The 24,211-nt window shown below is 41.7% G+C and overlaps 3 protein-coding genes across 5 annotated transcripts in view; 2 read left to right on the forward strand and 1 right to left on the reverse strand.

The window, feature by feature from the left end:
* Positions 1-339: 339 nt before the first annotated feature.
* On the reverse strand, positions 340-4,584 carry dcun1d4 (DCN1, defective in cullin neddylation 1, domain containing 4 (S. cerevisiae)). 3 transcript variants are annotated; one of them, XM_061077504.1, is made up of 11 exons: positions 4,521-4,584; positions 3,163-3,233; positions 3,009-3,048; positions 2,713-2,800; positions 2,413-2,501; positions 2,212-2,282; positions 1,726-1,817; positions 1,495-1,603; positions 910-1,014; positions 629-731; positions 340-529 (listed from the first exon to the last, which is right to left on the reverse strand). In XM_061077504.1, the coding sequence occupies exons 1-11, from the start codon at positions 4,537-4,539 to the stop codon at positions 474-476; spliced, it is 843 nt and encodes a 280-aa protein (XP_060933487.1). In that variant the 5' UTR covers positions 4,540-4,584; the 3' UTR covers positions 340-473. The 3 variants fall into 3 exon arrangements, with proteins under 3 accessions (XP_060933487.1, XP_060933490.1, XP_060933488.1); XM_061077507.1 differs by lacking the exon at positions 4,521-4,584 and adding an exon at positions 3,312-3,616; XM_061077505.1 differs by lacking the exons at positions 340-529; positions 4,521-4,584 and adding an exon at positions 3,545-3,665 and having other exon boundaries at positions 621-731.
* Positions 4,585-6,682: 2,098 nt separating this feature from the next.
* Positions 6,683-10,728, forward strand: ociad2 (OCIA domain containing 2). The gene is made up of 7 exons (XM_061078664.1): positions 6,683-6,814; positions 6,992-7,076; positions 9,256-9,309; positions 9,405-9,452; positions 9,557-9,704; positions 10,122-10,196; positions 10,441-10,728. The coding sequence occupies exons 1-6, from the start codon at positions 6,728-6,730 to the stop codon at positions 10,192-10,194; spliced, it is 495 nt and encodes a 164-aa protein (XP_060934647.1). The 5' UTR covers positions 6,683-6,727; the 3' UTR covers positions 10,195-10,196; positions 10,441-10,728.
* Positions 10,729-11,750: 1,022 nt separating this feature from the next.
* fryl (furry homolog, like) overlaps positions 11,751-24,211 on the forward strand; it is a 68,158-nt gene continuing 55,697 nt past the window's right edge. The window contains exons 1-2 of the mRNA XM_061077838.1: positions 11,751-11,883; positions 16,923-16,991. The gene's annotated coding sequence lies outside the window, so the exon portion shown is untranslated. The remainder of the gene's footprint in view (positions 11,884-16,922; positions 16,992-24,211) is intronic.

The following is a 24,211-nucleotide window of genomic DNA, read 5'->3' on the forward strand; positions in this document are numbered from 1 at the left end:
CCTGTTTAAGACTCAGACACAATGCATGAACGGTCACTTGTGTTGATTGCTCTGTGCTGCAGATAAGGGTTGAGGAGTGGTCCTCCCACACCATACCATTTTGCTTCCATCATCCATGCATGATTCCATGTTATCCGTACACAGACAGCAATATGACATGTCACAGTGAGAGAGAGCAATGCCACTGGGGACCGCTGCAAGCTTGCCCACTACGCAACTTTCAGGTGTGAAACATAATTCCACAATGTCAGCCCCCCGCATCCGCAGTCTGGGCAGCATGCACCCAGGCTGCAAACCCATCTCCCATCACCCCCACCCCGGTCCCACCCCACAGCCCGAACCCCTCCTTTTCTAGGAAGCTCCCACTGTCACTGCCTTACCATTTTTGTATTGTTAACTTATTGGTTGTTGATTCTCAAAGTCGTTGTTGTCACAGTTGTATATTTTGTCAATTTCTCCACTTTGCTCTGTGGCTAGGACATTTGTCTTTCCTTGTACCATTCCACAAACTCGTCCAACAAAACCGGCCCTGACGAAAGGATAAGATAGAGATTAGAAAATTGTTATTTTCTTAGCATGCACATTAGGCTCTGTTGTCATATTAGTGTGTAGATACGTGTTTACTTACAGGCACCATCCTCATCGTAGTTACTGAGTTCCAGGTTGATTGTCCTGCTGAACTCTAAAACATTGCACCACTGGTCTTTGTTGATGACTTTGTACTTCGATTGCTGGGGGGAAATAAATTAATACCTTTGAACATCAACAAGGCACCACACCGTTTTAGTTACAACAACCCTGGCCAAGGTCAAACTGGACTTCAGACAATATTGCATACAGCTATGGTACGTGACTCTATCTTCAATCGGGTAAAAGGTTGTAGAGGCAATTTCCAAATGTGGTACGCACCTCTAGAAACTGATTAAACACAGGAAACAGAGGCCACGTCTTTCCCAGAAGAAGCCCCAGCATACACTTTGCTGTGTTCAAGTCCAAACTCCTCTGATCCTTTTCCTGTCCAATCCAAAAGGAGCATGGTTTTATGACATTGATGCAAAATGTTGATAACAGTTTAAATAGAAAATCTGCCCCAGTCCCTCTCCACATAGCTTAATTCTTTAACCAGCTGCCATTATTGATAATAAAGTATTACATTGTTATCAGAGCCACTCTAGCATGTTTTCATTCACCATTTGTATTTTAATTCACTCTAACAGTGTTACAAGCTTTATTTAAAACCATGCACGATTGAGAATTATGTAACTAGCCTCCACTCTTGAAGAGGTTTTCCACTATAAGTCAAAACCCAAACTGATTTTGACCATCCCAAAATATCAAGGTTGGTCTGTACGCTGGCTTAAATAAGACTAAACATGAATTTCAATCAGGCATTCTTAGCAAACAACTGGATTTCACTACTGAAATGGAGAGGACTTGTTTTAGGGGTGTTGCTTTGTGAGCTTACTCATAATAATACGATTTTTCTTGACTCACCCGAGCAAAATCAAAAGCATATCTATAAATGAGCTTAAAACTGGTGCTGTCGTTTAGGACCGATCTCAGGTAATCGAGCGAGCTCCTCAGCCTCTCTGTGGAATCACACCTAACAACAGCAGAAAAGAGCCTTAGACTTTACACTGTAGCGGTTTCTTGAGACCCAGCAAATCAACCATCAATCTTGAAACCATCACGATAAAAGGACAAAAAGTAGGTTATGTGACGTACTGCAGTGAGCCCATGCCTCTCAGCCACTCCTGGAGAGTAAAATATCCCATACTCTGGGCATCCAGCTTCCAAGCAAGAACCAGCATCACCACCTGAACACAGTAGTCAACAACATTTATAGCTTTCAGATATCATTAAATAGAAGACCTGTCAATCCAGATTATCCATCTTCTGAACCAACAAAACTGTTACAAGTCAAACGCAGAAACCGAACGACCTGAACAACCTTTGAAACAAAGCACCAGTGTAACTACTAACTAGTAACATTGAAGTGAAACTAGGGTGGTCCTTTTTTGTTAATATCAAGTTTATTATTTGACTATGCTAACTTTACACTCTTCCATCAGGTTAGCAGAGCCAAAATGGAGTCTCAAATTGGCATGATTAACCTGAGCAGCAGCCAAAAGGTGAAAAACCTGAGCAGAAATGTAACCAGATGTAGCTGAGACATATCTAAACACCCAAAATGCAGAACAAGCTACTTACATTCTCTGGTTCCACTCCGATGTCCTCACAGAACTTCTCCATGCCTTCTGGACCCACCACATCGTCACAGCCTTTTTCAGACAGACAAGTGTGAAGCCACACACAGCAGTTTTACACATGGAGCCAAAACCAACACCACTGGTCAGTGGCTAAATGTTGAATAAACCAATAGGGTGGGATGTTTAAAATAGAACCCCTCACCTGCATATTCATAGAACCACTCCAAGCATCGTTTACTAGAAAACGTCTCTTCCTCTCGAATTTGTGGCGTTTCATGTTTTCTGAAAACACTGCACATGATAAGACAGTTAAGTCTCAAGCTCTGCAGCAGTTCTGCAAGCAGACTTCAGAATTTTGTGTGATTCCAAAAAACTTTCCCATTATAGTTTTTCTTTTCCTGACTGCAAACCAATGGCTTTATGAGCACGTTACTCCTGCATAACTTAGCTGTTACTATGCTGGATTATTTTTGCTTTATTCTTTGATAAGGGGATGTCACACCTGTCCTGGCGACTTTTCTTGGCTGACATGTCATCTCCAGCAGAGGGTCTCCTCTTTTTCCTAGGAGGCATGGCTCTGGAGCAACAAGCTAGGGAAGCAAATGGATGACAGAATGAAAGGCAGCTACCTATTGGCACATACACTGATCATGCACGCTTTCTCGGTCCTACCATTCCTTTAACATTCCAACTGAGAAAGACACACCAGTTTGGCTGGAGAACAATGCAGCAGTAATTTCACTAGATATGTGTTTTGAGTTAACTATTGAAACACACAAGAAGTTGTACATGTCTTACCTGGGGGGTGGCTATCCTGCCCAACGTCTTCTGTCAGGTTCTATCCAAATAAATAGTTTAAAAAAAACACAAACTCGTCAACAGGACACATGTTGACATGATGCACACTCAAGACAAACAAATACAAATGTAAAAGCTGCTGATATGCATTTACCAGCCTGTGCAACGTGTGGTGGATCTTATGGATGCTGGCCAGTGTACTCGAGTGGGAATTCAGCTGAAAATCTATTTCCACAAAGAATAAAGATTAGATGAAAATTCAAACGGAGGCACAGCACACAATCTCCTGCTACTCGAACTTACAGGCTTGATACAAGGGTACAAGAAGGTGACATTATCACAGCACCAACAAGGACCTGTGGTTTCACTCTTCACTCACTCTGCGGGGCTCAAGGGACTCTCGACTGATTTCTAGTAAGAAGCTTTACTTTTCATAACGGACAGAAAAATGGATCTGACACGAATGAGGGAGTGACTCCCCGGGACCACTCGACGTAAACATGCAAACTCGAAATCCGTCCGATCGTGCACGCTACCTTGTTGCCAAATGTCATGTAAGCACAGTCGTGGAGGGGCTGTCATCAAACACCGAGGTGGCTCATGTGTTTCTACAGGCCACAAGCAGGCAAAGCAACACACAGTCGGGTAGATAGCACTAGCTGCATACCTAAAATAGCAGTGCAGACGCGCAACTTGCACAGAGTTTACAAAGTATCTGGAGAGCAGGGCGCATGGGCGTTGTAGTCCACTTCCGCCATGGAGGCCGCTGAAACCTCGTCTGTGCCCGGGACACCGAACTACAACTCCCACACCTTGGCAAAACAACTATTTCTTTCTGACCCCTCTACCCCGCAACATTTACCTCAACTGATTTAATGCATTTTTACATTGTTTTGTAATTTTTAGCTCTAGCTACACAAGGCTCCTGGCACACAAGGGTGGCGCAGACGTTTTGCGGCAGCTGAAGTAGCTGCCGCAAAACCCCGCGGCGCCGCTGCAGCAGGCAACGAAATATGTTTTACACAACTGCGTCACAATTTTCATTCTCTGTAGTGTTCCGCAGCCGAACAGCAAATGCGGGGATTCACAGTGAAATCACGTTGATGCCAAGTTTGCGTGGACCCGCAGAGTATATCCCGAGTAACGAGGAGTGCAAAGATCACAATGCTACGGTTAGCATCGAAAACCCTCCTCGGTTTAACTCTCCAGTGAGCACGGCTACCGCAAAACAAAACAACTAAAGGCTAACGCCAGTGGCTAAAGTAGCACGTCAGAAACAGCTGATGACACACTAGCGATCCCTCCTTTGTTGTCGCCCAAAACAGCTCTGGCAAATACAAAGAAACCAGCGAATAACACGGGATTCATACGCTTCCATCACAGCTCACGCCACCACAGGCTAGAAGTAGACGTGGACACACCGAGCGTGTGTTAGCCTCCCTGCTGGTTTCTGTGCAGCAGCCAGCAGCAGTATGATTTGATGAGGAATGCCTGTTCAACGTTACTACTTACTTGCCGCATCAGAGTGCATTTTTATGAAACATACAACTGTCTGTGGGAAGTCTGCAGACCGGCCAATAGGCGGGCCTTGTCCCCGCAAGCCACGCCCCCTGCTCGCCATTGAACGGGAGCCCGCTCGGTCTCCGCCCTTGCTTGTCATTGATTGGTCCTCAGAGGTGTCATGTAACGAGAGGGCGGTGGAAATAAATAGGCCCCTCCTATGCTCAAATGTGATTGGTCAGAGTTCCCAAACAGGCTGCGCTGCTCTCTCGATTCATTGGACAAGAGGATATTTACGGAACGTCAATCCACAGCGTTTCCTCGTGCAAGCCTGGAGTCAGCCCACGATGCGACGTGATTGGTGGATTCAGCAATACCTCGACTACCGCTGTTTGGGTTTGTTGGGTTCGTGTGATGTCCGGCAGGCGGGCGGGTGTTGGTGAATGTGAGTGTGGTGATCATGGTGGTCATGTGAGTTGTGTCACTTTAACGGTGTGTGAAGAGAGGAGAGCAGCCAGCTTACTGTTGGCTTCCGGTTTCCCTGTGGGTTCGCTGCTCTGGTGGATGTCCGGAGTGTTACCAAAGGTCCTGTCCCAAATACTGCTTCAGTGACAAGTTCGACCGTGAGCTCCTTTTGTCATGTGACTGAAATGTCACACATACAGCATTACTGATATGAAATCATTTAAATCGAGATGTTGTCCCCAGTAACCTACATCTCTGATTGTGAGTGTCAGTAACACCAGTTCACCCTCGTAGGATCATAACCTGGTACATGAATTTATTTACAATGTTCAGGTATATTACAAGTGTTGACGGGACATTCAATCGAAAGAAAATGTTACTTACAACTAACAAAACCCAACAAATCAAAACAGAAATGCAGCTAGACAGTTTATTCAATTTCATATTTGGTCTTTCGGAAATGCTCTCCCAATAGAATTAGCTCTGAGATAAGGTCAAGTAACATGGACGAGTGAACAGAGTAATATACTACATCCACTGGTGAAGGTGGGCAGGTCCAAGTCGCTGTGTACGTAAATAGATATGGCTTCAGTAAATGTATATAACCAGTGTGTTAAATCAGTGTAGAGTTGGTCCAAGTGTCTACTGTATAGTGTGTATACACTGCTCTGGCTGTTATCACTGCTGTCTCCTTACTTTGTTGTTGTCCCTGTTTCTCCTGCTGTACCTGACTGTTGTTGCCTTTTTACAATTGCAGTACTGTTTAGCAGTAAGTTAAAGTGTATTTATGCAAGTACTGAGGTACTTTATTTATACTTTGTATAATTCATCTTTTTTTGTATTTGTACTCCATTTCGTTTCACAGTGAAATATTGTGCATTTTATTCCAATCCACAGTTATCTGACAAAATGGGTAATTCAGCATTACTTTTGATAAATAATATTTTGCTGATATTTTTGAACTTGAGTCAAAATTTTAATGGTTTTACTTACTTATAGTGGCATTTTTTTAACAATAGTATTATGTACTATAGTGTCGGCATGATTTTATTTTTCATATCTTTAATTTATTTTAAAATGTATTTGTGTGCAGTGCGTAATGAGGTCATGGCTCTTGATTGGCTGACAGTATCTATTTTCCTAATTGTTCTATCATTAACAGTGAAACTTAAATTTTCCTCTTAAAAAACATTGAATCTGTTCCTGTTTTGGACGCTGTTGCTCTGATATCACCATCTTTAATTGAAAGCTTTTATTTATAATGGATATTCCCATTGATTCATACATGCAATGTGACCAACCTGCTTGGGTTCTCATGTGAATAAATGGCCCACCTGTTTTACAAAACCAGTGTAAAATAAACAACTACTCCAAACAAAGGTGTGTCTCACTTAAAGGTTTAGAAACTGTACCAAAGTTAGTCTAACTGGAACTGCAAGAATTAAGGTGCGTCATTTTATTTGTGCAAGCACAGCTTTTGACAATTTAAACAATACTATTCTTTATTATTTAATTTCTGCCCAAAACTATATTTTCACACTTGCTTTCACCCAGAATCTCATTTATTTCAAGTTGAAACAGCCTTTTGAGGACAGGGCGTCTCTGGCATGTGTTTGGGGCGGAGTTATAAACGTATGGTCAAGGGAGGAGCAATTACAGCCGATAAAGACTTGAGGCTCGGTGAGAGGAAGTAGCACAGTCCTGGTAAAGTTGCACCGTACAGGTCTAAGAAGGTTTCTGTAAACTCCGGCACCATGAGTTCTGCACCACCTACAACAATGAAGACAGAGGAAGCAGCAGCTGTTGGTTCTGATCCAGCTGCAGTGAAAAGAGGGTTGAAGGTGAGAGGATTTGTATAGAATGATGTACATGAGAGCCAGATAGCATATCTATCATATCATATACTATATCTTCCCCTATAGGCTATTTTTTTGTTTTTATATTTGTTTTAGTGTAAATAACTTTGAAATGGTTTCATGTATGAAATGTGTCGAATATGTCAAACTACCTTTCCGCAGTGCCCCCTGAGTGACCGTCACATTCATGGAGAAGATATGAGAAAGGTGTGGAAAGAATGCCAAGAGGAGAGCTTCTGGTACAGAGGTACATCCAAGTTGTTCAGTTAGACTCGTACCTCTAGATCATTTTCTTCTTATTAAGTAGAAACTCAGGAAGCTAAGAAATCTGTCAGATGACCTATACCACAGTGCGTGGCTGGCTTGGATACAACCACACGTATTGTAAGTCATCAGGGTAGGGCTCATTTATCAACACCCACATGTCCAAGTGTGTTTACATTTTTCTCTGTGGAATTCAGCCTGTATCCAGTTACTCTCTCTCATGTCCACTCCTATAAAGTGTGTTTATTCACTGAGTCAAGTCTCTATAGCCGACTTCAATCCTTTGTGGTGAATTGGTTCTCGTTTAGTTTGAGTGACGCTGCAGGTTTCCTGAAGTCGGTTAAAGCAACACACCTAAATAAATCCTCTGAAAAACCTGCTTCAGCATATCACAAGAGATTCAGAGATACGCCAGTACACACCTACATAGCTCCGACCTCTGAGCAGATACGGAAGCAAGGGGAACAACTCCCAGGACAGAAAACAGTCTGGGTTGTAAGCAGAAGCTACGGGAGCAAGAATGGTTATCCAGCTAAGAACTGAAAAACATCCCTGCTCTGTCAACAATTAAGGTGCGCTTATTCAAACAACTTCCTGGATTAGAACTCCTGGTCTTATCCTGACCCTTGACTTATGCGGATCAATTGTAGAGTCTCACCATAACACAGGAGAAAGTTCAATCAGATTGAACTCTGCACAGGCCAATAAAGGCAAGAATCAATCCATATTAGGATGTGAACGTGTCTTGAGGGTTGAGTGATTATTAGTGTGTAATACCAGTATTGTTTTGACGTTGTTACTGCCATTAAATTGGAATGCATTTATGAGTTAACAAATTAAGTGATTAATTAAAATACACAAATTAATTGAACTGAATGAATTAAGATAAATAAAAGATCAAATGAATGATGTCAAAAAGGTGTGTGTGAAACCAGTTCAGAGAAAATGTAGAACTAAAAAGTGAATGATTTCTCAGAAACCAATCTGTGAATAATCCCTTAAACTTCATAATGAAGAAAAACTTAAATTTAAGCAACAAAATAACAGACTGTCATTGAGAAACTACTTGTTTTCACTGACTAATTTCACTTTACAATGCTAGATCACCACCTCAGAGTCTCATATTTTCACGGTTTTGGTTGTGGCAACAGACAAGGAGATTCTTGTGGCACTTGAAAAAATAATTGCATTGAAAAGATGGCAGAGGCCAGAGAGTTAGTGCACCACCTACTTGTTTACTAGTCTGGTAACCATTACATCAACAATTAGGCCTAGCCTACAAAATTAGAGGTCTGGTGCTTCGTGTGAAAAGGGTGGAAATTAGTCAAATTCCTGGCCTGAAATATTGTCCCAGTCCGCCTCTGAACCCAAACTAAGATCTAACTCTGTTTCCTGAACTTAACCAAACTGTGATTAAAATTGAAGTCAGAAAGCCATGAAGGCAGATAACAGCAGAGAAAAAAAAGCCCCATGGAACATAAAAGTCCACCATGATGGATTTTGCACCTTTGTGATTTTTATTTTTTTTCGACGTCTTCTCATTAAATTCTCAACACATACTCATTGGACAAAGGCTTGTTCATATTGTATCTAGTATTTAAGATATTGACCAACAAACGTCAAATTAGCGTGACTTAACACAACAAAGATTCATCCAGTCCTCATGAATCTGATAAGATACCTTCAGGACATATATTGATATATCTTCAATAGAAATATGTCTATTGAAGAATTTTGAGCCATAATAAAGGGACAATACAAAAACCCAACCATGTACCTCAAAACCAAGTGAATAGAAGTTATAGAAGTCTCCATAGCTCCTTTTAAGACACACGTACTGGATATTGTCTCTGTGCATTTCTCCGTGGACAACGCACTTTCATGCTAAACTTGCTTTATAATCAAATAAGACATGGATGTCTCACTTTCAACAATATGCAATTTCAATTTGCCCTGATTGTGCTTTTGCCCTCTGTTGGGCTTGAACCCAGAGTTGCTGTTTTTATTGAGACTTCCTGCTTTTATCTTTTTGAGGCAAGAAGCAGTATAGAGAATGTAATGAATCTAACTTGATTCTGATTGAGATAGACATTTGATAATACTTGTTTTTGATCAGCTGCTGACTGTTGTCTTTTTTCACTTTGTTTTCTTTCTTTCTTTAGCTCTCCCCTTGTCCCTGGGCAGCATGGCTGTCACTGGTGGGCTGATATACAATGGTAAAGCATTGACTTTCATCAAATCTTCCTCAAGTAAAAACAGTCATTTCTGTAATGATCACATGTGATTTGGGTCAAATTTTATTTCCATACAGGTATCTGGAAGTCATCATTGCGATTTGGTCCCTTTCCAAAACTAGCAGGTGTGTAACATACAGGATACTGAACTTCAGTTCATCTGTAGCTGTGCTTTTAATTATCCCTCAAAGATTGGTGGTCTTTAACTATTATTTTTTGTTTGTTTCAGTTGCTGGGATCCTTGGTTTCGCCGTGGGGAAAGCATCTTATGTTAGAACTTGTCGAGGAAAGTTCCTCGAGCTTGATCTTGGGGATCAACCAGGACGTGGACCCTGGTCGCGGGGAGGACCTTTCAATAAACATGATCATGGACACAGGTGAGGAAAACACTGAATTTATATTATTTAATATTAGGGTGATAAGTCAGACGTTTATCTTCACAAATGTGATGCTGTATTAATTTTTTATTGACATTTGAAGAAGATGAAATGATAGATAGCCAAAAGGCAAAAGAAAACACTATAACAAAGAATTTGCTTTCATTCTTGAATTTGTGTTCTTTATTGACGAGGCTTGCAAAAAAGCCATTCAAATAACAAACTCTGTTATCATTCAAGTTCTGGTCGATAAAAGCTAAATAATAATAAAAAGATACCACAGTATTCTCCGACTGACGTAGTTATTGGGAATGGACTGGAAAAATATTACGGAAGAAAATATTCAACTATTAAAATGAGGAAAAAAATATATTCTTAAACCTGTGTGTGTCACTGACCAGTATGTTATCCAAACAGATCCTGCCACCATGTCTGTGAAGAATGTAAGAAAACCCCTAAAGCTGCACCAACAGAGGAAGTGAAAAGTTAAAGGTAAATTTAATAGATAGCTATGAAAACATATCTTGTGCACAGCTCTGGAGCCAGAATTTGGATTTTCCTAACTACTATACATTTCTATACATACTCACAACATATAGAATAGCAGAGAAAGAAAGGTGATACATGCTACACTATATATTGGTCTCTTTTTCCAATACAGAGTTTGGTATATAGACACATGCATGTGAAAATAACTGGAAAAAACAATGTTCATGCATTTCCTTTCCTTTTTCAGACTCATGGAAGGACTGACTGTCAGCATGGCCCTGTCAGTGGCAGTTATATTGCTACTTAAATGTCATTCATTCTGTCAAACCATGCACAAAGTGCCACTAGGGGGAGCAATTGTCCTTTCGATCATAGCTCTGTTTTAGTGTATTCCATTTGATCATTTTCTAAACCATGAAATAAATACTAAAGACAATTTTGCACTATTTTTCAGTGAGTGTTTTGAATTGTTTATCAGCAAATAAACAATATCATACCAAGAACCAACCCGCATTAAATGTTTTGATCAGTAAATGTTTGCAATCCTTCCATTTATGCTCATATTTGACAAATAAAGGCTTTGAAGAAGGTCTTTTTTTGTTATTGAATATTTTTTTTCATTTGACAGATTTTAAGGGGGTGGATTTTATAAGGGCTGTTAAAAATCCAAACAAGGTGTTCCCCAAGAATCCTACGTTGTTTATTTTTTCCTCAACTTAAGTAATGTATGATACAAATGGTACATTTACATTCAATGTACCTCATACTATGCAATTCCATAGAACCAAAGCTAAACAACTGTGTGGATCTGAGTTCCAACTGTTTGCATCATTTCATCCAATGGAAGTATTTAGAGGTGGGACAAATGTTAGTGAACTGACTCTTATGGAAATCCACATGTTTTTGGTTCAAATATGATGTCACCAATCTTTTTAAAATATGAATTTTAACCAATTTATACTTAAGACAGACAATCCAACCCAGTTTAACAGCCTGCCTGGTTCTAGTATGAGTGAACTTTGTTAATGCAGCACAGACAACTGAGGTTAAATACATATAAATGTATACCCTGAGAAGTAAATACAAGACCAGACATTATTAAAACTATTATTTGTGTGAGCTTTTTATAAATAATATAATTAAAGCTTATAATTGTTAATTTGTAAACATAATAAATTGTGTTGTTGATTAATGTAGCATAGATTATATAGAAGTAGTAAAATCAAGAGTTTTGCTCGTCATCACTCATTGTTTAAAAGGTGTGTTAAAACATGCTAAACTTTTATATTAAATAAAAATACTTCTTCCTCCTTCGTACACCCGCCCCCCCGAGCATGTGTCGGTGTACGCTGGTCGTCATAAATAAACGGACCCATGTGAATGTCACCCCGCGACGTCATCCAATCAACAGGTCGTTTTCTCGGAAACGTCACGTGTTTGGTCCAATAGAAAGCCTTGTTTCGTGTTGGCGTACGTCATCCCGGCCTATCACAGCGAGCGAGGCGGGACAAACAGGGCTGTGACAGGCGAGCTCTGCTCTCAGAAGCGAGACGGACAGAAAAAAAAATCACACCACTACGCAAATCCTTCCGATGGAGGAGGGCCAGGACTCTGGTGCTTGTTCAGCACTGAGAAGCAGCGTCTGAACGCTAGCTGCCTAGCTCCAGTGAGGGGACAGGAGACAAAAGTTGTAAGTATCACCAGCTTCGCGAATAACCAAGTAATGAGGACAAGGCGGCTGCGCACTGGTGCAGTGAACGCTGGCTTACGTCAAGTTCCGTGATTAACTTTGCTGTCGGGGTTCACGTTAGCTTCCCAACTGTGGTACCAGCATTGGCTGCCGTAGCATCATGCTAACCGAGGAGTTTGGCTGCTCTGCTAGTGGGAGTTAATCGCCTAGCTACCGTGCAACTTCCATGTGAAGCATCGTTCCGCAGGCAGCATTAGTAGAATCATTTAGATAGCGGCGCTGTTTACATTGCCATCACGCTAGCATGGTGACCGATCTGACAACTGGCTGGGGAACTAAACCAAGTTGCTCCTGCTGCTAGCTAGCTAGGCTGCTGCTCAGCATTAGCACTTTGCACAGTACAACATCAACACCAGGCTAGTTGCTAACTAAACGATACCACGAACAACCCCACCATAAGTCCGCTTCAACGTAGCTAGTTGTCCTCTTGGTTACGCCTTTGCAATGGGTACAAACTATCCGTGACAGAGAAGTAAATGCTTTGACGTGTTTAACCGCAGCGTGAGAATCACCACGCACACAGAGTTAACCCAGTTAACTCCTGGTTTAATCAATGACCCGGATTTATCTGGGAGATAAGACACCGATGCGAAGCTAAGTGTGGTTTGTTATCGTCTGGAAGGAAGACGTTTGTTGTTGAGAGGTAAAAGTTCGAAGGGACAATGCCCCAACACGTTGAGGCATGGTGTTTCCTCTGCATTGACAGTGAGAGGACTCTCTGCTCTGAGGGCTTCATTCTCCCTGTTCACAGTGCATCACACACACAATGAGGCGTTTGTTCACTTACTGTACACTCGAGCTCTTGGATACAGTCGGAGAGGAATCTGGTCAGTCTGCTGTGGGGCTGGAGGTGGAGACGGCCAAACAATGTCAGATGGAGGCCCATTGACAGAAGAGAAGTCAGTCTGTGTTCTCTCCTGGGCCCACATGAGGGTGGACGAGGCTTTGAGTAGTGAGGAGAACTTTGTTGTGATGCGTTGCATGTAGAAGTCAGATTACAGCAGTGAAGCAGTCACAGACGGTAAGTGGTCTGCATTTATTCAGATCTTTTCTAGTCTTGATGAACACCCAGAACAGGTCACTTCACAGAACAGTTTTGCCATTCATACATCACATCTATTTTCAGCACTTTTCTTTGTCTCAAGTCAATCACACACCAGCGGCACAGTCATTAGCGGCAATTTGGGGTTCAGTATCTGCCCCGATGGGGATGTGCGATACTGGGATCGCACAGCTCACTTTCTGTTAGTGGACAACCCGCTCTACCCTCCCTGAACAAAGCCCCCCCTAATTGAATGTGCCCATGCCTTTCAAGACTTTTGGTGGTCAGATAAAGGAATCAGCATCACCTGCCCTTTGGTTGGACTCTCGTTGGACCTGTATTGATCGAACCGGTTAAGATGTAAAGATGGTGCCATAATATCTCATTTTAAATTGTGCATTAGACACAGGGCTTGAAATTTCTGTCATTTCACCACTCATTCAGTTTGTTCGGACTTTATTCTCACAATCTGCTCTTTATTTTTTACACTAAATGCTTTCTTAACATATACAAACTAGCATCTGTTAAGCAGATCTATTTTACAGTTTGACAAAGGTTGATATACCACTACAACCTTTTAAATTACATGTGAACAACACTTTAAAGCGCAACATCCTATTGACCCTAATTTGTGTGTAGTTGTTAGTAGAGGAAGATGACACCTAACTTCATTTAACTGTTGACTTGTGCTGCAATGTAATGATGCTATGAAGAAGTACACCACATAGTTTACACATTTCATACGCAAGGGTTTGCAGTGTTGTGCTAACCTCAGCCCACTGGACCGTCGGCCTTTGCAACTGGCTGATCTCCCCTCATCCCTGCCAGGATAAGCTTCTGATGGCAGTACAGATGTGTCGTGCAGTCTCTTTATAGACGCACAAATCAGTGGGAGTCCCCCTAGATTGCACGCAGTCATCTATCTGTGATTATCTGGGGCATAATTCCGGTGAATTAGTGGGTTTGGTTTAATCTGGTAAGACATTAATTGCATTGAAGAGTACAGGGGACGAAAAAAAAGCCCACTCTGTGAAATGCCCCCACAGTGGCCCCTCGCTAAGCTGCCCCCCTGCAAGGATTAGCTGTCAACTCAGCATTTCAGTGGTGACTACAAAAATATTATGTAATGCAGAAATAACAAATCAGTCTCTTAATTGTATGTCTTCATCAATAAAAGATTCCTTTTAATGTTAACTTATTCCCCCCCTCCCAGCCTCTGCCTCGGTTCTAATTCATGTAATGCTGTTGTCTGAAGGGAGAAAACCTCAGGTGGTGTTCTTTATGTTGGGTTTAAAACTTTTGACCATCCAAATATCATGGCTCGTTGATTTCCTTGGGCACCTGCTTTGATGACCCTTGACCTCTCATCCATTCCTCACGGGCAGCTTCTACTCTATGTCCATATATTTCTCCTCGAAACTTATGCGAGGTCTCCATGGAATATAACACCAGTCATACATTTGGCGAGAGCACCTTATCTGACCTCCACACCTAGACTGATCAGTTGCATCTGGGTATCCACGTGACGCAGCATTTGCTCATGGCTCAATTATTAACTGGGCAGCTAAACAAACAACACACTGAGGAAGTAAACCTTGTTGTTCAATTAAATATTGGTTCTATCTAGCTTCTCTGTATGCTAGCAGCTGTCTTATTGGGGAACTGCAAATAGTGCTGCACCCAACCTAAATTGCATCGTTAGAGGACTATTGACTATGTGTCAAATGCTTACAGCAAATGAAGGCTTCCTGCCACACAGTGAAAATAAGAAGAATTTTCAGGATTGAGGGTTTTACGAAATAGAATTTTGTCCCTCGGACTTTCTTCAGATTAACTTCCAAATGTCCCTTCTTCTCAGTGCAATGTAGATTAAAGCACAACATTACTGACTCTAATTTACACGGGTTCATCATTCTTTTCTTTGATTGCACTGAAAGACTGGACATAATGTAGCACACAATAAGGACTGAGTCTAGCTAGAAATAACCTATAATTGAGCCCTGCTGAGGAAGATTATCCTTGGCTTTGGGAGAGAGGGTTTGGAGCATAATTGATGTTTGGGTCTGTCTTTGCCAAAGAAACCACCCTGTCTTTGCCCTCAAGACGTCCTCGGCTGAGATGCAAGAGTTTCTTCTGTATTTTGAGCTGTTGACGCTTCATTAAAGCCTCATATTTTCTGTCTGTATGTGTTACCCATTGCAAGCTAGGGGGCATGTCTGTTCAAACATGCAAAAAAAAGGTGTTTTTAAAATCCTCTTCCTTTTCTAGTCAGAAGAAGCCAGTAATGCTTCCTCTGAAGAGGTAGTGATTACAACAGGCCGGGCCTGTCATTTAGTGCTGGAGGAGCCAGATATAGGCATTTCACCCTTTGTTCAATTTACTGTAACATGCTGCCTGATTCGAACTGTGAGCTAGCTCAGTTAGGACGAGTACAGTAAATGGGTCAGACATCTATAAGTTTATGATTTACTTACAAGGTGAACTTGAAGAAAAGCTGTGACAGAAGAATGACACACAGAAAAATGAGCTGGAAAATATTGTCTCTGTCTAGGTTATGTTATTTCCTGGATGGACTATTAACCTCTTGTTTTCAGCATCCTTGTTGTACGCTGGACTTGAATGATTGCAGGGTGACAAAAAGACATTAGATGCCAAGTTAACCATTGATAAGATCAGTCATGCTGACCTTTAGCTCATCTCCCTTGTTCCAGTTTCACTGAAATGTAAATGTTTAAACTCACGCAAATCTGGAAAAGTACTGATTGTTAGAAGAATTAGTAAGCCGTGTTGAGATGTGAGATATGCTTTAGCAAAACCACAGAAATGCAAGCGCTTAAATATAGAGCAGGAACTCAGTTTGTGGCTGTATCTGCTACAGCGCTCAGGATGTGCACAGGGTTTGGTCTAGCCCTTTTCTCTTTGGTCACAGTTTTTTGGAGTCTCTGAGCTGGAGCAGGAAGTCAGATGTATTATTCACACGTCTGTGAGTGTGAGAAGTTAGCTATTGCCTCTGTTCATTTTTTTTTACTTCAGCTTTGCTGTGTTTGTGGTGGGTAGGATACCTGCGTAGGTATGTAGCTGTGACATGACTCTTTTGGGCTGTCATGGCTTTTGCTTGGTTTTGTTTTGACTTGATATCTATGCTGACCTGTTCTCGCCATCTGTCAACTGTGTAAAAGTGGAAGTTCTCACACCTCAGCTTCTCTGTCTGGCTGCTGTGTGACTCAGTGGCTCGTTCTTCCTTCCTTTGTTTGACAGCAGTGTGATAATGATTACAAGTCTACGCCGCCTCTATACTCTCTTCATTTGTGTCATTCTAATGTCAACTTGTCAAAGGCCTGTAAATGTTACACTCACTTACAACATGTGTGATTACCCGACTATAAACACAGCACTTTTAAGCCACTGTGATGATAAACTGGAAATAATGTACAGTTTTGGAAAGCTCTGGTTACTTATGTAACTGCCTCTTGGATGTAATGGGTAATCTTCAGATTATTACTCTGCTCAGGAGGATGTTTTAATCCAGCCCCAGTACAGGGCAAACCAGGCTGAAGCCAAGTGGGTTGACCTATTGGTTTGCTGTGACCAAGAACAAACTATCCAACATCCCTTTGGCCTTATTACTCAATTGGTGTAAAGGATGTTGTTCTGTGTCATAGCAAAGTGGGGGAAAAAAACTACATATCAAATCTCTTGACTGTTTAGAGTTAGAAAGTTAGAAAGTAGAGTTAGAAAAAAAACAGGAAGAAAACAAGAATCTTTAAAGACAAACATAATGGTTATATTAATGTACTGTGATGGTTCAAAGCTAAATGTAATCTGCCGTAGAGTTCATGATAAAGGATTATATTTAGCAGTACTGTTATGTGTCTGGTTTGTGTCCTTGTCTTCTTGTCAGTCCTTAAAGACACAATGTCTGCTCCTTGTGTTTCAGATTTCGTGGAGTGAAATTTTGGACCTTCCTTTCTCGTTCCAGTCCCAGCTCCCGCTCTATGGCCTTAAGGTATGCTACATGGGTTAAGTGGGTTGTGTTTCTGTAAGGGCACTGTGGTTTAGCTTTTACAGAAGCTGTAAGCTAATTAGTGTGGGAACAACCAATGTACTGGATTAATCTCTTTGTTTGTTTTACTGAATTCTGAAAAGACGCAAAGCAGACTTTTCAATTGTTGCCCATCCTGCAGTAAGGTGTACAAAGCACTGTCATACTTTGTCTGATGTTTTTATCCCAAGATAGGCAAAAAGGTTTTAAATGCTATATCTATCTACGGAAACCGCTTTAAATGTGTGTATAATGTGTATTCAGCTGTGTGCGTGCGTGCGTGCGTGCGTGCGCGCGCGTGCGTGCGTGTCAGGTATATATATATATATATACAGGTAGGTGCTGTCACCGCAAGGCAAGAAGTTTCCCTGTTCAAATCTAGATTTGGGTTCTGTCTCTGTGAAGTTTGTGTGGTATCCCCTTGTCTTTGTGGGTTTTCTCAGGATGGTTATTGTCTCTGTATGTTGACCCTGTGATTCACTGGTGACCGGTCTAGGGTGTACCCTGCCTCTCACCCAATGTCTGCTGGGATTGCCAGCTCCTCCTATGAAGCACAAGAGGATAAGCACTAAAGATAAAAAGATTTGAATAGCACAATAGTACTACCGTAATAAACAGTGTTAATTCGTATTTATGTTAATGTTTTACATAAAAGTAGTGTCAATTTTAGACTAAATATTCCATTAAAAAGTTATTATATTATCAGAAAATTATCATTGGATTAATCTGCAATGAAAGTAAGTCCTTGGTTGCAGCACTAGTTCTGGTCAATACCCTTGAATATAATGAGGATAAAAATGTGGTTGAGTCAGTTTTGCTTAAGCATCTGAGTATCTATCTGTAAACGTTGTAAAGTAGTATTACACTGGTCTCTTCCTCTAATTACAGTTTTAGCATATTATTACAGCCTCTGGAAGAAGAGTGTCATCTCAGATGGTAATTGGTCAGGAGTGTAAAGGGGATAATTTTGATGCAGGGTCTGGTCAGGTCACATTCTTCAGCCGTGACGACCAACTGTGTTGCCTCACAACTGTCAGTCAGGTCTTAGCAGAACTGGCTTGATGTCTTTGTTTGAATGTCTGGGCATCGAAGTTTGCGTGTCTTGTTCCGGTTTGCAGATGAACGACTCAGTGCCCATTGTAAGCTTTCTAAATTCCTCCCTTTTCTCAAGAGTCTGGGATGTAGCTTTCTGAGCATTTGAAAGGTTTGCTAGTAGGTGCGGCAGAACACACAAGGGATATTCACCATCTTGTCCTATATTCTAAAAAGACGCGTCATTACAAAATTCCACAGCAGAATCCTCATCTCCCACAGAAAGCATTGCCTCTGAGGTGCTGCATTTCTGTTTTTCAAATTCTAAAAGAATTGTAATTATTATTATGAATTAATAATTAATTAATTTCAGTCTGTTTTTCTCACACACTTTCACACTGTTTACAAACATTAATTAACATTAATAACTTGTGTTTCTGTGATGGAACTGACTTGTTGTTATCAACTGAACAGCGAGAATATTGACCAAACCTTAAAAGCTTTATTAAAGGAACTGAACCTTCAAGATTTGAGATGTAAATTAAATTAAGCCTGTATATTCATGACAACTCTGACGACATGATTCATATTAAATTGCACTGAGGCAATAGCACAAGTACGTATGTAATATTTAATTTTATGGTTGCATTATTTCTGATTACACTGTAGAGCCCTGCACAGGACTGCCTTGATAGTGTGGTGGCTAATTGCACCATTAGGGGGCAGTGCAGCATTGTTTTCATATTCGTCTTACCTGATATGGTCATGGGACTGTTTACTGACATCCAGTGGTGGATGTAGCAGCTCAGAGTTGTACATTCCAAGAGCGATCAAAATAACTGTAGTGGGCTGAGTGGTGACAGTGTGCTTTCTAGCCCCCCCAGCTGATTGCAGAACAGACCCTGACTTCTGGGCCCCAGCCCACCAGTTTTCCTGTTTTCTCGTGCTTGAAAGCAGAATGAAGCAGAGGCGGGTGGGACCCAGAATGGCATAGGAACGCTGCACATTGTTCCCAGAGCTTCCTCTTTCACATTCCTGGCTTGATAGGATCTGGGCCTCCTGTGCAGGGGTATTGTTCTAACTTAACAGCACCACAGACCTGGCCCCAGCTAACCACAGCTGCCTCCACTGGCCATTGTCGCGCTCATACTGAGTGATGGCTCATCAGTCATCTCTCTCTCCCTCCTTCTGACTCATTTAGTGATTCTTAGGATCTGCTGCCTCAGCCTCTCTGAATCTTTGCTCTGACCTCAGTCTTGCACTATCCTAACAAATGTTCCTCCTTGCAACTTTAAGCTCAAGGTTTTCCCACTGCGACTGATGGATTATGTTTTTTATGTCTTCAGTAACACAATAATAGTATATATGATATTGTCCCAAGTTCCAACAAATCCTCATGTTTTTTCACCCTGAATGGATTTTCTGTATCTGCATTAGGTCAGCCAGTCACACAGGTTTTCTCTGGTATCTAGGTTTAAATATATAGATTGATAAGGGATGACGCATCCATTAACAGTACTGCTGTGGAAGTGAATAAATATAAAAATGTCCAAGTTCAAATTCAAACTACTTGCCCTAGTCAGAATCTATGATCTCCTGTATTATGCTACTTTGTTTCTGTTGTAAATGTGCAAAAAAGATTTATCACTAAATTCAAGCAATTTTATGATGAGTAAAGTAAGTGCATTCAATTCATCAGAAAAATTGCCGGAACAACTGCAGTGATTTCATAGTTCAGCTCTCTGCAAGGAGATGGTGAGCCAGACTCCAGATCTTAAAAGCATTCTGGTGCTTTGCCATCAGTTCTTGCTGAGCTTTTTCCTTTTATCCCCGCAGCAATTTGGGGCTCGTCACTAGATTTCAACAATTTGTTTGTGCTGCTTGGCATGTTTTCTGCCAGCTGGCCTCTAGAGGGCAGAGCTCAGGGCAAAGTGTGGCCCTGTAAACAGCATTTCATTCTCCCACTTTGTTCTCACTCTGCAGGCTAGGTTTGGTTTCTGGATAAATATAACACAAAAGAGCTGTTGAAATTAACAAGTAACTGCAGGGGTTTTAAAAAGTATTTTGAGAAATCACACAGGGAAACTGAGAGAATGACGGTTTTGTGTACTTCCCCTCTCAGTTGACATGTTTTGTATAGTGAAACATTTGTCATCTCACTGACATTTTCACACGCTGCAGTAGAGGGTGTAAGCACTTCCTATATAACAGTTTACTGGTCTTACACTTGTCGTAGTTAAACCAAGAAGTAATGTTCTGCGAAGAAGTTTACTATAACACAAGCTTTGGAAAATAAACCTGAATGTCGGGGCTTGCTGACACTTGGATGACACCACACAAGAAGTACGGGGTCATGTTACATTTCTTTTCTGTTTTATTACTTCTGAAGAAGAGGTTGCCTTGTCTGAAACACTGTTTACCCCTGAAACTCCACTTTGTGGACTCAGACACTTCACCCACTCCTCCATCAGCATAGTGGTGTGTAGATAATGAGTGAATTATAATTATTCAGTGAACTATCCATTTAATAAATTTTTCTCCGCCTGACAAATGTACGTCCATTAACTCTGATAAAGTCCACTGTGGAAAAGTGTTACTTTGGTCCTTCATAAGAGTGTTGTTTATTTTGGGTGTGTGTAGTTTTTTGCACAAAACGGACAGCATACACCCGCCTTATCCTGCGTGAAATTGGCAGTCTAAAGAATCACTGTAGCTCTATTGGCTTTTGCATGACACCCATTTATATCAAAAGCTGAATGGACTCTTGATTATAGTGAGATAAAATAGATACTCATCTGATTTGTATTGCAATGCCCCATCTCCATTTTGTGGTGCATAGTTAATGACGTATCAGCAGAACCTGCATCTCTAAAAGGGGTTAAACACTTTGCAGCACACTGGCGCCACCGTCATCCTAACTTTTTGTGGAGTGTTACAGCTATACACAGCAATACAGCTGTGGTGGACTGGTTGGTTTTCTGCTTAGATGGCCTATTCATTTTTGCACTCAGTCCCAGAGAACAGCAAATTGATGATTTCTTTAGGCAGTAAGCTTTTTATGAGAGTCAGCACAGCGTAGTCCCTCTTAGTCCTCAGCAAGGGATATTTGGAAAGGCTTTGCTGCAGGTACAATCTGTGCAGCTGAGCAGAGCACAGCAGTTTGTCATCGCACCGTATCACAGACCCCATCTCTTCAGTCATTCTGCTTCTCTTTATAATAATAATATAATAGCTCAACATATGCAATCAGAAGTGAAAGCAAAAGCAGGGGTGTTCGTGTTACACAAGGAAGTAGCAAGAAAACAAACATGCTTATGTGTTTGTGTATAAATGCAAACACGAAACATCATTCTGACCATGATAATGGTTATCAGTGAATGCAGGCGGTATAGTGTGGTCAGTTTAGAGCTTTCCTTCTTCGTTTAGTGTCTGTCCATCTCCTTCCTCCCCTCTCGCTCTCTTCAACTATTGAGCACCACAGACCAGCAGGGAGTGGCTGGTGTCGTCTATGTTGTGATTGGCTGCTGGCTCAGGCTGTGTTATCTCCTGTGGAACATGTTTTAGTCCCACCCCAGATAGTGCCTGGCACTCAGTCATAGCCCTGCCCACTCACAATTACATCACGGCCCATGAAAAGCGCCAAGTCTGTTTGCTCACTGATCAGACAGGTGGTGTTGCAGCATTGGGAGTTTCTTACTCTTGTCATGCTGGCTAGGTACAGTCGACAGCTTCTCGTCTGCTAGTTAGTCAAGACAAACGACTTCAAACACCCAGACAAGTAGCGTCTCCTCTGGTCTGTAAGGGCATATCTAATGGCCCACACACACAGGCCCGGACAGTAAGTGAATTTAGCTGCTGGAGTTAGGTTGTAGCTGGACACAGGGACTGTACCCCGTCTGCAGGCTTGTCTGTAAATGGGGTAGCTTTAGCAAGTGGATAGCTTGTATGGGACAATGGCACGGCACAGGCGACCGGGCAATGCACCAGCGTGAAAAACCCAAAAGGTTTTTTCAAACATGGAGTTTCTGAAGAGCCTGGTTCCGGCAGCCATCTCAGGAGAGGGGCCCAGTGAACATGGGGGAGTCTTGCCCAGGGAGACTGGTCCAAGGCTACTTCGCATGAAACGACTGGGCCTGCTTGTCATGGGGCAGACTATTGAGGAGGTTCCGGTTGACCCTGTGATAGAGGTAGGGCCACTGACCGGCTCCTCCAGGCCTGCCCGCAGTAACAGAGCCCGCTTTAAAGGTACAACTGACTCATGCATTTGGATGCAGCAGTTATCTGAACTGATTTAGTCTTAATGCCTTTCTGCCCATTCACTAAATGCTAATTTCATTTGATTTTGTGTATATTGCATTTTAAGCTTTATTAACATGTAAGCAAAGGTTGGCTTTACACTCACCCCAACGACACCCCCATTTTCATATGTCTACATTCAGAATAGTATATGCCAGGGCTGGACAGCTGCCTATGTTGTTGTGTTGTTGTGTTTGATCGGCTCTACCATGTATGATTGGGTGGTGTGGTATCAATGCACTACCAAAGCTCAACTGTCAATATGTCAAATAGGGAGGTCTGTACTGAGCTGTAGTCTACAATGCAGAATGCAGAGATACGGACTAGTTTAATGAAAATATCCTCCATCAGCTTCTCAAAGTCTGGGGGAAAGGAGCGAGAATAGTGGCAGCCCTGGTTTAGCTGAAGTTGAAAACACGATTAAAAGTGAGGTCACTAAATAAACACAAGATGAATGATGCATATTTGAATCAGACTTTGAGCATTTTTATAACACAGCCGTCTGTATCAGGTCATATACATGTAGGGCAGGTGTTGACCTCATATCAGTATTCAACAGCAGCAGGTTTTGCTGGGGAGACCTGTCAGATGTGTGAATGTGCCGACAAATTAAACAGATTGAAGGAAGCAGAAGTTAAGCCAGATCAAAACTATTTAGTTTAAATGAATTATCATTCGTGAAGAGTTTTATTTTCGTTTCATACATTTTGCTCACTGCTCCCATTAAATAGTTTTCTGCTTAAATGACTTTATGCAACCAAACAGCCGACAAACAGTTTCAATGTTTTTTAAGGCCAAGACACAGTTAATTTGACAGTAGAATTTAGATTTCCTCGTGTCAGACTACCAGGAAACTCAATTTGAAAGCTTATGTTGCTCACTGACCGATAAATATCTGCTGTGTCGATTGTTTCCTAACTGATTAGCATCTTTATATGATAATATATCAAAGCTGTGTGTCTGCCAGCGCGTGTGAAAGTTGAACTCTGGATCAAGGAAATTACGGTTTGTTTTTAAAGTTGTTTTTTTCAGATCTAAACTTGTGTCGCTGTGAGATGTTGATTATTAACAAAGACACTTAGACATGAGGCGTTGATTTCCTCTCAGCTGTACATGACATATATACCCTGAAAGTTACTATTTTGACTATGGTGTGCAACTCTATTATTTAACATATGCTGCCACACAATATTTGCTGAGTAAACTTGTTGCTTTGTAATTTTGCATTAGACAGCATAATGGGAAACCATCTAAGGAAAGCTCTAATGCAGCTTCTGTGATGAAGAGCTGTTCCACTGACTAAAGGCCAATTTATGCCTCTCCGTTATTTCTATTACGGACAGATAAGACCGCCCTATCCGTCGTGAAACGTCCTCTCCGAGCGCCTCCTACAGCTTTTCGTACACGTCTGATTTTTCTAACTATCCGTCTTCATGTTGGAGACCCGACGGACCGCTCTTGGCTGTGATTGGTCCGCGAACGACATCATTTCCGTATGACGTCATTTCCGTATTTCCGGACCTCAAACTTTCTGTTTACTTGTAGCAACAAACACGAACACAACTATGATTCTACGATTAATGTGACGTGTGTGTTAAGCCAGCGGAGTTGTCCGGCTGACGGTGGCTCGTTAGAGCACTGAGGGCATGTGTGCACGGTCACATACGGTTATAACGAGCTTTCAAAACGGCGCTAGCAGGCTAGGCTAGCGGGCTAGGCTAGCCACCATGCTAACTGCGGTGGTAACAGTGCAAGAACCCGCCGTCACGACTTTAATTCCACTTCTATCATGACACTGTTTCTATAATACCGTCAGGTTAGAAGCAAACACTGGGTAGTAGTTAGTGCCGGGAGTC

The sequence above is a fragment of the Limanda limanda genome, chromosome 9 (assembly GCF_963576545.1).
Source record: "Limanda limanda chromosome 9, fLimLim1.1, whole genome shotgun sequence".
Classification (NCBI taxonomy): Eukaryota; Metazoa; Chordata; class Actinopteri; order Pleuronectiformes; family Pleuronectidae; genus Limanda; species Limanda limanda.

What these genes read in the sequence shown, in the direction of transcription:
- dcun1d4 (XM_061077504.1), bottom strand. An exon ending in ACCACACGTTGCACAGGCTG is followed by an intron (nt 3,049 to 3,162) that starts GTAAATGCATAT and finishes TTATTTGGATAG; the next exon opens with AACCTGACAGAAGACGTTGG. An exon ending in ATGCTTTTGATTTTGCTCGG is followed by an intron (nt 1,015 to 1,494) that starts GTGAGTCAAGAA and finishes TGGATTGGACAG; the next exon opens with GAAAAGGATCAGAGGAGTTT.
- ociad2 (XM_061078664.1), top strand. Translation starts at nt 6,728, where the DNA reads ATGAGTTCTGCACCACCTACAACAATGAAGACAGAGGAAGCAGCAGCT. An exon ending in TGGTGGGCTGATATACAATG is followed by an intron (nt 9,310 to 9,404) that starts GTAAAGCATTGA and finishes ATTTCCATACAG; the next exon opens with GTATCTGGAAGTCATCATTG. An exon ending in TCCCTTTCCAAAACTAGCAG is followed by an intron (nt 9,453 to 9,556) that starts GTGTGTAACATA and finishes TGTTTGTTTCAG; the next exon opens with TTGCTGGGATCCTTGGTTTC.